This window comes from Myzus persicae, unplaced genomic scaffold (genome assembly GCF_001856785.1).
Source record: "Myzus persicae strain clone G006 unplaced genomic scaffold, MPER_G0061.0, whole genome shotgun sequence".
NCBI lineage: Eukaryota > Metazoa > Arthropoda > Insecta > Hemiptera > Aphididae > Myzus > Myzus persicae.
In genome coordinates, this window is record NW_019104294.1 from 47,192 (window position 1) to 60,967 (window position 13,776).

Genomic DNA, 13,776 nt, shown 5'->3' on the forward strand with positions numbered 1-13,776 from the left:
ATGGCTTATCTGTATATTATAAAATCAATGGTTTTTTAAAATTCGTCATATATGTGTGTGCATGATTGTCTTTGTGAGGTCACAAGTGTAAGTGGAACAGTTTAATATTATTGTCACGAGTGGCATAACTGGATAAAAATCTAAGGGTGTGGGCAAAATAATTTGTTCACCAGAGTTAAAACCCTGATTTACCCCTCTTCAATGGTTCTGTCTTATAACTCGTTTTATGGTTTACAAAAAAATTATAGGTAGCAAGTACCTACTGGTTACTGGCTACCTTCCCATATTCTTAAACCGTATTATAAGAACATAGGTACTTAAAGAGTTCATTAAGAAAAATGTGATTAAGAAAAGTTCAAAAAAGGTGGGTATAATATACAGATAATATCGCCATTCATCCCCTCGGTTTTGAATTCTTTTGTACATTTTTATATTTAAGTCTGGGAGTATAAAATGTTATGTAAAAAAAAAATTGTAACTATGTATTTTTATTATTTTTTAACTGATATTGCAACAGTATATTAGAAGTCTTGTATCAAATTTTGAAGCTTTTTTTACCCAACGAATATTAATAAATATATAATAATATATAAATTTACTGTCATTTTTAAAAAAAAAACTAAAAAGATTGAAAATTTCAAATGTCTATAAATAACTTGAAAAGATTTCAAAATTTTTGAAAATTTTATCATGTATAGAAAATGACTGTATAAACATTCTGTGAAAATTTCATATTTCTACGGTAATTAGTTTTAGATGCATCAACTAGATTCACTTTCGAACCGGAAAAACTACTTACTGAAGTTAAAAATCGATGCATTATTTCGATAAGTTCTCGTCTACACAGACATAAAAAAAAAACACACAACATAGTAAAATCAATAAATTCTTCGCTCCGCTCATAATCAAAACTATTAAACGAGTGAAAAAAATTAATTTAAAAATAATATTTATGATATTGTACACATATGGATGTATTTTTATGTAGATACTTATTAGTAATTTCAAATATGAATTGTAAAATTAATAGACAATATTATATGTATTTTAAATTTTAAGTTTAATTTTCTGTAAAATTTCTGTGGAAAACTCTTTCTTATAAAATAATATGATTAATATTAAATCAAGATTAATTATGAATATTTAGGAATAATTAAAAAACAACATAATTATTTTTTTTAATAGATATTTATCAACTGGTACATGTTTCAAAGCTCTGCAATTCGACTTTCATATTGGGAAAAGTACAATTGCAGAAATTGTTAGAGAGACTTGTACAATTATTTGGACAATTTTGCAGCCTGTAGAAATACCTCAACCCACTACAAATCAATGGCTTGAAATAGCAGATACATTCTATTCAAAGACAAATTTTCCAAACTTGGGAGCCATCGACGGTAAGCACATCAGGTGCAGAAATCCTCGAAATTCAGGATCATATTATTTTAACTATGAAAAAAATATTTTTCGATAATTTTAATGGCTATGGTTAGTGCTAACTTGACTTTCGTGGTAATTGATGGCGGAGTTTATGGAAGAGAATCGGATTCAAACGTATTCAAAGAATGTCCATTTGGCAAAAAACTATATTCTGGTCAGCTTAATATACCAGAACCTGCATACTTGCCTAATACCCCAAACGTCGTACAATCATATGTATTTGTAGCAGACGAGGCATTTGCACTTCATAACAATTTACTAAGGCAATACCCAGGACGAGGCCTTACTGACGAACGTCGAGTTTTTAACTACAGACTCTCTAGTCCTCTAGAGCTAGACGAACTGTGGAATGCGCGTTTGGAGTGCTGTCAAACAAATGGAGGGTGTTGCATACCCCTTTGCTAGTAGAACCAAATTTTGCAAATGAAGTTATCAAAGGATACTTTATATTACACAATTTTGTGCGTCAAAGGGATGGTATTAATTTCGACGATATGGCAACGAGTCAATTAGTCGATGACTTGAATGTTCGGGGAACAGCACCACGTACACAAGGATTACAGGTCAGAGACTACTTTTCCGAATATTTTATGGGTCCAGACACAGTACCATTTCAGTACACATGTATTTAATATTTAATATTTGACATTATACAGATTTTACTTATTTTATGAAGAAGCAGATTACACATAATTATTTATAATTTATTATTATTTTATTTAAGTTATATCCAGAAGATTATCTAAAATGTATTTTTTTTACATATCTTTGTTTTTTTTTATAGTTTTTTTTTTAGTTTTTGATATTGTACAGGTTATTACAATATTCAATTTGTGAAATATATTTAATTTTATTATATTTTAAAATACAAATAATTATTTTCAGTCCTTAATAATTATATAGCGTAATAAATAACCTACTGATAACTATTACCTCTTTCATCCTTTTCTATAGCTGAAAGCTCATTCCAGTCACTATACATCGTTTCACAGACCGAAGTCCAAGCCAAATATATAAATTAAGTCTAAATTATAAACTGTCATAAATCTGAATTTGAGATTTTAATATTTTAATTGTTTATTTATGTTTACTTTTATTCTGCTTAATGAATACATTTACATTTACATTTGCATTTGTCGTCACCATAACACTACATAACTTATTAAACTTATTATTATTATTACTATGTCCCCATTATTTTTATTTGCACGAAAAAAACGATATGTATAGTTTTGATAAATTATTGATTACACACTTATATTATTTGTGTACACTTGTATCATGTCGTCCATTATGCGAATTCGGTATTAAATATTGTTGTAAGCACTGTAAATTGGTGTCAAAATAAATAATTTTAATTTTAAAATAATTAATTTAAATAATTTCGTTGTCGTCATATTCATGATTTGTATTGGTCTATACTAGGTCAATGTCTGTAAGTTTCAATAGATTTAAGTTTGAATGAAGCTATGTGGTGAAAAAGAAAACAATTAACTTTATGGTAGGTGACATTTCAACTTTATTTTTCTATCGTTAGCACTAGCAAACTTATTTAAAAGTTCGTCACTGTTAATCTCATTTGAAATGTCTCTCTCAATATGAATTATTGATAAATTTGTAAATCTTTCTTTAATCATAGTTGGCTTTAACAATGTTTGGACTCGCCTCATAGAATAAAATTACTTTTCACCAGTTTCACTACTTATTGGCAAAGTAAAAGCAACACCCAGGAATTTGTATACATTTGGAAAAGTAGCATCATTTATTATTATACTCGTATTATATTTATTTATTTTTTCAAGAGACAAAATTCAATTTGACATGTATTATTTTAAATCAATAAAGGATTTTTTTTGGGGGGGGGGATCTTAGTTCGGGGTGCTAAGCCCCCCTCTAGTTGCTAGTTTCATTCAACAAAAAAAGTCAATGAAATTTCCAATTGTATTTATTATGCTACTTTGAAGTTTAAATTTTCGACGTTAAATATTGATAATTCATAATCCTCATACATTTTTGAAGCTAATAGTATTTGAAAATATAAAAATATACAAGGCCAAGCTTTTTTGGCCATAAGCATTTAGTGTTCAAATGTTGACAACATTTGATAACTATTTTATAGTTGACATAGCAGGTATAAATTATTTTATAAAATGTTCAATTTATAGCTTAGGTTCGAAAATTTAAAACAATCATAAGTAGTTCCTTTGGTATTCGAAAAATCTAAGCCAATATATGAACATGGTTTTTATATAGATATTTTAAATTCAAATTAGGGCGAAATTAGATACTAATTATGTGATTTTTGTTAAAAATATTTGGAACACTTGAGTTTTTTAAAGTAAATTATTAGATTTCATACACACTAGTGTAGTCAATTTGGTAAGATAAATTAAATATTGGAAATTAGGTATTTTTCTTATAAATTTAAAATTTAGCCAAAATTATTTTCTTAAACTTATGGACAAAATAATATGATCAAAAATGAAAAATATTAATGTTTTTTCTTCATCTCTAAGGGCCTTATCCACAGAATGGCATTTTAAAATAAAGTGTTTTGGCAAAAATTAATTCAACCATACTGTACTACTAATAACAAATTTTTCATAAAATTGTTATATCAGTGGCATTGACAGGATTTTGAAATGGGTTGGAGGGGGGGAGGGGCTAAGTTCAAAATTTTGAATTACCAAAAAAATGTATTGACAGAATATTTTTCAGAATAAAAAATTAATTAAAATTAAAATTTTAAATGTCTTTATATCGCTTAAAATGAGTGAAAATATTTTGAAGTATTGTTATTGAATAGACAGTTATAAAATAAACATTTAGTGAATATTTCACGTATCCAATGTTAATTATTATTAATATTCAAGTACACGAAAAAATCAAATCGATTTTTTCAAAAACTGGTTTTATATAAAAACATAAATATATAATATATGCATACAGTAGAACCTCAGTGTTTTATCTTATGATTGATTTATTCTTACATCAAAAAATATTGTTTCCTACTTAAAATTGTTGCTCCAAATGTATTTGAATCATTTGTGAGGACACTTTCGGAACAGGTACCAAGCAGGTACAATGTAGTACTTACCTTCTCTTCCAGTAGATGCTCACTATCGTAATAAGTGGTTTAAGTATAAAGCGACCTAAGAGGAATTGAATGCATAATGCATATCCTGCGGGTTATTTTTACCAAAACTATTTGTTTGTGCAGTACTCGTTATTGTGGTCGCCAAAAGGAGAATTAAGTAAGTATTCAAATACTTAATATTTACCTTCCGTTTGACGGGTTGTAAAAATTGAAATATATCTGTAATACAAGGTATAAGAAAACAGTTTTCAGGCCAATATGTCCTTAGTATATTATTCATTTTCATTTACCTTACGTTAGAGTTCACATTTGTTCGCCTTTTTATAATTAGTTTTGAGTTCACACACACAAACACACTTACAAATACATACACACGTACACTGTGTTATGAATTGTGTTTAGTTTTAAGGCATTCCCATACGTTCCATTTTATAGAATTGTACATAGACATAAAATGTTTTTAATTTAATTTGATAATAACTCGATAACTTCAAATACTTAGCGTAAATATTTCTTTATTAAGTTTTAACATTTTATAAATACAATGATTGAAAATTATAATGATAATGAAAAGCAAAGTACCACTGATCACTTATTTTAAATTAAATTAAATTAAATACACGATTGTTTGTTTTTTAAAAGTTAATGATGTAAAAATTAGAATCAGGGCGTAATTTTTTTATGTAAAAATATAAAACTTATCAGCCTGTTCACCAAAAAAATCTGGAGCCAGAGAAGTTTTTGGTATCCGATGTCGAGCGAGTGCGTCTCGGATTGATTTTGGATTCATCCATCGGCAGCAACCAGTTGACTATATGTCTATATCTGTCAGTTCCTTGGACAACATCTGTGGCAAGCCATTGCACGATTTGTCACTGCTAACTGCCATTAAGTACTTTGTAGAGTTGACCATCTTGTACATCTTGAGTATGCGGAAATAAGATATATAAACAAAAATTAATCGACCTAAACTTATAAGGTATTTTAGGAAGCATTTGCAGGGGTTAAAAAGGCTAATTCTGTCGTTAACTCGAAACTACATCAAACTGTCATTCTAAAGTTTTAAGTACTCAATTAGATGATCATTTTTATAATTTATTATCATACCCATACGAATTGTTTTAAGTGTCTAATAGCATACAATAGAATACTATAAATATAATAAAAGAAATTTAAGATATGTACCATATAATTATACAAAGATAAGTAGGTATTTTATTGGTTATTTTAAAATTTAAAATACAAAATTATTAATTTCATCAATTATTTGTAAATATATATAATTTTTTTCCAACAATTTAATATGTCTATAAATATATTAATAAGGCTAATAGAAAATCACATTTTCATTAAACTCGATGAAGCTATATTATATTCTGTATCAAATGAGCAATGAACCTCGGGGAACTACTTATATTGTCAGGGTCGGTCGCAACGCCATATAAATTATGTAATATATTGTACGACACATATGTTTATACCTATGTCATATTAGGGTCATATCATATAAAAAAGTTAACCTTATTAAACTACTTTGCGCAGAAGTTTACAGACTAAATTCATTATAATAAGATGGAATTGAAAAAAAATGGAATGATTTATTTTAAGTTAATTTAATAATGAGTTCAAATGTGTTTTCAGATGCTCTGGTTAGTAAACTCAATACTATTAAAGGCACAATATACTTACGGCACATCTGATCTCTTGTTCGCCCATCAATTTGGTGACTCGACCGTATAGCATGACGTTCAAATTTTCATCACTGGAATCTACTGAAAATGAGGGCGGTGGTGACAGACAAGGAAACACCAAATTTTCCATACCTGTATCATCGCCTAACAACGGAATAATAATACAAGAGCTCGGTGAATGTGGTATTGTGCAATATCCTTAAATCATGTTATGCATTATTATTTAGTATAGTAGATACCGTGATGAGTATCTATGACGCACTATCCCTCTTTGAATAATCATCAGACAATTATTTATCAACTAATATTTAGATTCGACATTAATATTATGACTAGTTTTCTGCTGGTACGAAGTAGGTAGTATGGTGGCTGAAGGTAGGATTGTAATAAGGGGTAGCTGAGATATAGGGGTAAATTGTTGTGGGTATATTAATGTTTAACGTTTTGTGTTATATTATACTACTTTTCATCAAATGAATATCAATTTCATTAAAATACTGAATTAATGTGTTCAGTAGTATCATTCTTCTTTATTTATAAGGAAGTTGTTACAGAAATTATATATGCATTACATTTATAATTGCATATAGTTCTATTTGAAATTATGAGAGCAGCGATAAATATATTGACTTTGCAGTGATGTGTGTGTGTGCTTTTTAAATTTTTAAAGCCTAATCGGCTTTTGTAAAAAGTTTATTTTGGTTTTTAATGTAATTCTAAATACCTGTGGATATAGATATATGAAATTGTAATTGAATGTTAAATATAAAGGCACCATAACCATTTCCAAATGTTTGAATTATTAATAGACATTTGAAATTTTTTTATTCCAATAATGGAATGACTTACATTCTTGAAAATACTAGGTTTTTCGTAGCTAGTTACATAGCAATTGAGAAATATTAAAAATTGATAGGCACGATTTTCTTTGTAAGTATTAAAAAATTAAAAGTTCAAATCTGGTCAAAATGTATTAAAACCTTAAACATTTTCAAATTATTTTGTGTTTAAAATTATGAAACGTTCAGTTAGTATAGCTAAGAATTGAAAATGTTAATATAAATTTAAATATAAATAGTTCAAACTGTAACCAAAAAGTCAAAAAATAAATATAAACACAGTTAATTTTAATAGGAATTTTAAGTTCAAATATAGACAAAATTACATGTTAATACCTAGGATATCGATTTTAATTTTTGTTATAATTTAAAAATATTATTCACGGGTACTTGAGACTTTTGGAGTACATTATTATATATTTAATTTATTTAAACGAATTTAATCTATTGTAGTACTATTGTACATATAAATCTTAATAGTAAAATGAATTAATTTAGTCCCAATAATATCATAAAATATAATTAGTAATATTATAGTCTGACAAACCGTCTTCACTTAGAATCGTTTTTCGAATTCAATGGTTTTATTTTAGGGGCCTCGAATTTGAACCTGAATTTAGATTCATCCTATCACGTGTTTTTTTTTTAAGTGTACTCAAATTTAAAATTAAAAGGTGATTTTAATTCGAGTGTAATTAATTAGTAAATCACTGATATTTACTTCAAGTGTGCTTAAAACATAATATTTACTAAGCTCTTTAAATTTTAATAAAATATTTGAAAAAGATATGTCAATAATTTCCATGAAAAACTAAAAACTAAAAATATTTATAACTAATATTCTAAAAATAAATGTTTCATAAGCAATACTATCGTAAAATTACGAGACAGCCTAATTCAGGGGCGTGCCGGGGGGGGGGGGGGTTTAATATCGTAATATTTTATTTATTGTCACTATTGTTTATACGAGCAAATTAAACATGTGAAAAAATTGGGCTTTTTGTCCAAAATAAATAAATAAAGTTCAAAAACACATTTTTATCGATTTTTATGCTATATGTAATTTTTGTAACGAAATTTAAGAGATTGTAATTTCAGTCTTAAAATTGATTTTTTTTTCAATTATTTTTAAATCTAATTGGTTATATAAACTGTGAATAAAAAAAACCCAACAATATAATATTATTAATGTGCATGTACTACATGTAATATAGACGTTATAGGACTGTTGTTAATTTGGAATAGCTTTTTTATAGTCACAGGAGCAGTGCAATATCTTGAACAACACTAATATCACAATTTATTACACATACCTCACGCACAGGAACGTAGCGCACCGTTATTCGAACGGTCGAACTTCAATGTGAACGATTTTAATAAGTGAATTTCATCATGAGGTTTGAAGTTGAAGGAGGAACAACTTTTAACCGTTGACAAATCCAAACCATTGAAGATAACATGAACATCTACTGCTTTCATTGTGGGGCATCTGCCATAGTTGCCTGGAAAGACTGTAACACATAATACATCGAGTCAAATATTAAAGGTTTAGTGTTTATAATAGTTATAAGCAGCGATCTAATAATAATAATGATATAATTGGGTATGAAATTAATACAAAAATATATAAAGCGTAAATAGCAAAACAATAATAACAATAATGTGTGGATTTAAATTTAAAATAAAAATAACATTTAACAGAAATCCAAAAAATTGAAAATGACTACATGAAAGATAATAACTAACACAGAGTGAAATAAGAACATTTCTGTCGATACTTACGAATGTTAAAATTCTCATCAAACAGCCCGATGCTGGCTGCGACACTGGGAATAGTGAAAATAGCGATAATCGTCAAATCACTACTATGGACGTCATTGTGGTATTTTAAATGTAAATAAATAAATATATAAATGACAATCAAGAAAACGAAGAAAATTTACTAAGTAAATTAACAGAAGTAAATAAACCGTTTGAGAAATATTAAATTAGGTATCTGGATGCAGTGGCGCCGAAGTCCATGTTAAGGTCGGGCCGTGGCCCGACCTCTTTTTTGAAAAATGTGGCCGGTAGTTCAAAATGTGGCTGGTAGGTCAAAATGTGGCTGGTAGGCCACATTATATTCACATCATAATTGTATTATGAGTAATATAATATAGTAATGTATATTACTCTACTAGGGTACCTCTATAAAATTGTATATAGTAGTATTATAATTCAAACATTTAACATAGTATATTATTAATGTGTATTATGCAACATGGCTGTTTCCTGTAATAAGAAATAGGAATATTTTGTTTAACCATGTGTTAATACTTTGTAACAATATATCGATATTGCCAATTTATATCACGGCTATAGTTTGTAAACATTATAATATTAGATAATAGTATAATACTATCTTTAATCGTGAATCGTGATTAATATTTAATATCAATCTATCCAGCTCCCCGCAAACCGTCATACATTACCCACCCATCATATAATTTTCGGTTAATTTTACCGATGTCCATGCTATTTATAGAAAAAAACTCTATGTCATGTCTATTATCAGTGATGTTATTGTTATTGTTATTATTTTATTTGATTATTATATTATAGTGCAACGACTACAGTCTACAACGTACACATGACCACATCGACTTTATAAATTATATTAATTGTAATTTCGTTTATATAATATTATTTTCGTCAATCGTCATTCGTCACACAAGTCACTAGCCTTTAGTTGTGTACAATACTACAGTTTGAATACTATATTATTTAATTTCTAGTATTACATTTTTTTAAGGAGTGAAAAGAACAAGTAAGTATGAATTAAGTTGAATGATTGATCAATATTCATTAATAATATTTACTTACTTATAAGTTATAACAAACCCTTCAAAATATTTTTTTGGTACTTATTCCCCGAGCCATTGGTGTTATTATCACCAGCAAAAAATTAATTTGCAGTAAACTGTAAAATTACTTACGTACCTAACCAAAATGAAATATACTTTAAGTAGTAACAAATTATGAACTATTTTATGAATAAAATTAGTTTTTATTTATTTATTATTTTTTACATAATTTTATTTCAACTAAAATATAAATATTATATATTATATTTAAATATATCTGTATGCCCTTTTAATATTATTTATATACCTATTTATATTGCGTTCTCGCATAATTAAATAAAACAATTTTAATTCACAATTATAATATTTTGAATGAGCTTTTAAAATTTAAATTTCAGATATTTTGTTTAATATTCTAATTGTATTATTTAAAACCTTCTAAGGTAAATCTGCAGGCTAAATTATGAATAATGACAACAAAAAAAGAAAATTTAAAGGTGGTGCAGAGAAAAATAGGGAAAAACACCAGAAAATATTAAACACTGTGGCCCAACAATGTCACAAAATAACTAACATGTTTTCTTCCAATACATCATGTAAAGTAAGTTAATACTTATTTTTTATGCTCAAGAATTATGAATATTAAATATTAAACATTTTCTAAAATCAAAACTATTACAACTATTACAAATACCTGATATTTATTTAAAAAAAAATTAGCAATCTGTAGCCAAAAATATTTCTCTACAAGTTATTCAAGAAATTGCAGATGGTTCCAATATTGTAATAGACAACCATTCTACAAATAATTGTTTGGTAAATAAACCTATTTTTTAAATCTTGACTTATGAGTAGGTACCTATTAATTATAAAATATTAATATATCATTTTAGGAATCTGCAGCCAAAGATGTTTCTACTGAAGTTAGTGTAGAAAATGCAGATATTGCCAATATTGTAGTGGACAACAATTCTACAAATAATTGTTTGGTAAATAAACTTATTTTTTAAATCTTGACTTATGAGTTATGAGTAGGTAGGTACTTATTAATTATAAATTATTATAAAAAATATATATATTATCATTTTAGCAATCCGTAGTCAAAAATGTTTCACTTGAATTATTTGAAGAAACTGCAAGTGGAGATCTATTGGATGGTTCAAATATAATTTTTAGAAATGATCCTGTTAATTTTGTTAATGTTGAACAATGGACTCCAGAGTTAAGAAATATGATTCTAAGTTTGGGAGCTTGTCAGCCCAAAGAACAAGATTTAAGCTTGGTGAGTTATAAAAAAGACCATCTAAATAGAAGTTTTCATTAAGCTTGGTACAACAGAAAGTTAATTGATAATACATATGTAAAACGGGAATGGCTTAGTTATTCTCCTAAATTAAAAAAGATATTTTGCCTTTATTGCATATTATATGGTAAAAATACCAATACTGCATGGACAAAAAAAGGTTTTTGTCATTGGAAAAATGGATCATTATCAATTACTAAACATGAAACTTCTTCTACTCATATATTTGCATCATTAAAAGTTAAATTAAAACAAAGTTGTCTACCAATTCTACCATCAATACTTGAAGACCATAACCGGCAAGTGGCATTCAATAGAGAACTAGTTAAACAATTAATTGAAATAACAATTTTTTTGGCAAGACCATAATCTCCCATTTAGAGGGCATAAAGAAAATTGGGAAAGTGACTTGAAAGGAAATTTTAAAGATATGGTTGTTCTAATTTCACAACATTCGCCTACTCTATCTGTTCATATCAATCAGTTAATGGCCAAAGGAAAGAAAGAAAATTCTTTTATTTCTTGGGATCGACAGAATTCTCTAATAGACTCCATTGCTCAATATATTTCGTCAGTTATTAGAACACAGATTGTGAAGGCTGGATATTTTAGTATATGTATGGACACGACATTTGATGTTTCACACAAGGAGCAGCTTTCATTTATTGCAAGATACATTTTCAATTCTAAAATACATGAAAGAATTATTGCAATAACTGAATCGCCTTTAACTAATGGTAAAGTGCTTTTTGACATGTTTAAATGTGTAATGGAAAAATGTGGTTTGAACTGGAAGAAAAATTTAGTCGGTCAGTCTTACGACGGTGCTGCAAAAATGAGGGGGTCATACTCTGGACTCCAAGCACGAATTCTTGATGAAAATCCAAAAGCTCTTTTTGTGTGGTGTCATGCCCACAGATTAAATTTAATAGTTTTATCTGCTGTTGGATCTTGTATAGAAGCAGTAGATTTATTTGGGAATATGGAAAAACTTTACTGTTTTATAACATGCAGTAAAAAAAGATCAGACATTTATAGAATGAAGCAAAAAGAAATTTATCCAAAAAAACAAGTACATGCAATAAAAAGAGTTGGTACCACAAGATGGATGTCAAACTCATTTGCTTTAGCAACAATTTTTGAAACACTGGAAGCAATATTGGATATGTTAGAGGAAGTTAAAAATCAAGATGGCTCGTCAGATTATAAAATAGCCACTGAATGCAATGGGCTATTAATGTATTTTCAGTCTTCTCGTTTTATTGTAACAGCATTTATGTTTAAGCATCTGTTTGATATTCTAGGGCCTTTAAGTAAATTATTTCAAGGTAGAGATTTAGACATTTTGGCTGCCGTCAATTATTTAAAAAAAGCAGAAAATAATATTATTATGATGCGTAATGATGAAGTTTTCAATGATATTTTTGAAGAAGCAAAATCATTTTCAGAAAAACATTTTGGTGATTTTGAAATAAATAATTTACGATCCTTTAGGAACAGGAAAAAAAAAGTTGTTCTACAAATCGGAGAGATAACTTTTGATGAAACTATTGAGAATCCAGTTCAATACTTTAAAGTATCAGTATATTTTGTAACAATCGACATTATAATACAACAGATTCATGACAAGTTTAATCAAAATTCAGTATCAGTCATGAAAGATATTGGTCTGCTATCATTAAAAAGAATGAAAGAAAAAACTGATCTCCCTCAAGATGCATTTAAAATGATATGCAATGTGTATGGATTAAACCAAGAATTAATCAAAAATGAATATATCATGTTTAAAGAGATTGTTAAAGATTTAGATTTTAACTTGTTATTAAAGCTACCAGAAAAAATCCATGCAGACTCTGATGAAGACAACATTCATAGTGACAATGAAGAAAGTGATGGGGAAATAGACAATTATAAAAACATGGCAAGTTTAATAAATATTTTTGAAACAATGAATAGCGCCAACATAAATGAAGAATTCGAAAACTTATATAATATAATTAAACTAAGCTTAACACTACCAACGTCTAGCTGTACAGTTGAAAGAAGTTTTTCAAAATTAAAAATTATAAAAACCAGGCTACGTTCAACGATGGAACAAACAAGATTAAAAAATTAAATGCTCATTTCATGTGAACATGATATAAATATTGATATTGATAAAGTAATTATTGCATTTTGTACTTAATTTTAATAAAAACAATTGTTAATCTAAATTATTTTATTTATTTTCAGGTAATAGACATTTTAGCTGGAAAATCATCAGTTTTGACTAAATTATTAACCTTTTAATTTTATTAGTCATTACTCATTAGTCTTAACATATTTTATGTTTATTATTTATAAACTAAGTTAAAATAAATATATTTTCATTTTTCAACAGTCAGTATCTTAAATCTATATTTTTATATTTTAAGGATTTTAATTTATATATTTTTGTAGCATCCTAAAAATTTATTTGTAACCTAAAAATTTGCTTTTGGGAAATATCTATGTATGTACATTGTACATAATATAAATTATAATTAATATATAGTCCCCTGGTGTCTGTCGAAATCTGTGATTT

At 27.3% G+C, this 13,776-nt stretch overlaps 1 protein-coding gene and 1 pseudogene across 1 annotated transcript; both read left to right on the top strand.

Annotated features, from left to right (window-relative positions):
- On the top strand, positions 1 to 1,845 carry LOC111040958 (annotated as a pseudogene).
- Positions 1,846 to 10,373: 8,528 nt separating this feature from the next.
- Positions 10,374 to 13,502, top strand: LOC111040959 (zinc finger MYM-type protein 1-like). Its single transcript, XM_022325053.1, is given in 8 exon segments — positions 10,374 to 10,511; positions 10,631 to 10,726; positions 10,804 to 10,899; positions 11,001 to 11,192; positions 11,313 to 11,512; positions 11,595 to 12,452; positions 12,708 to 13,374; positions 13,446 to 13,502. Coding segments are annotated over 8 exon segments (2,304 nt in total).
- Positions 13,503 to 13,776: the final 274 nt, after the last annotated feature.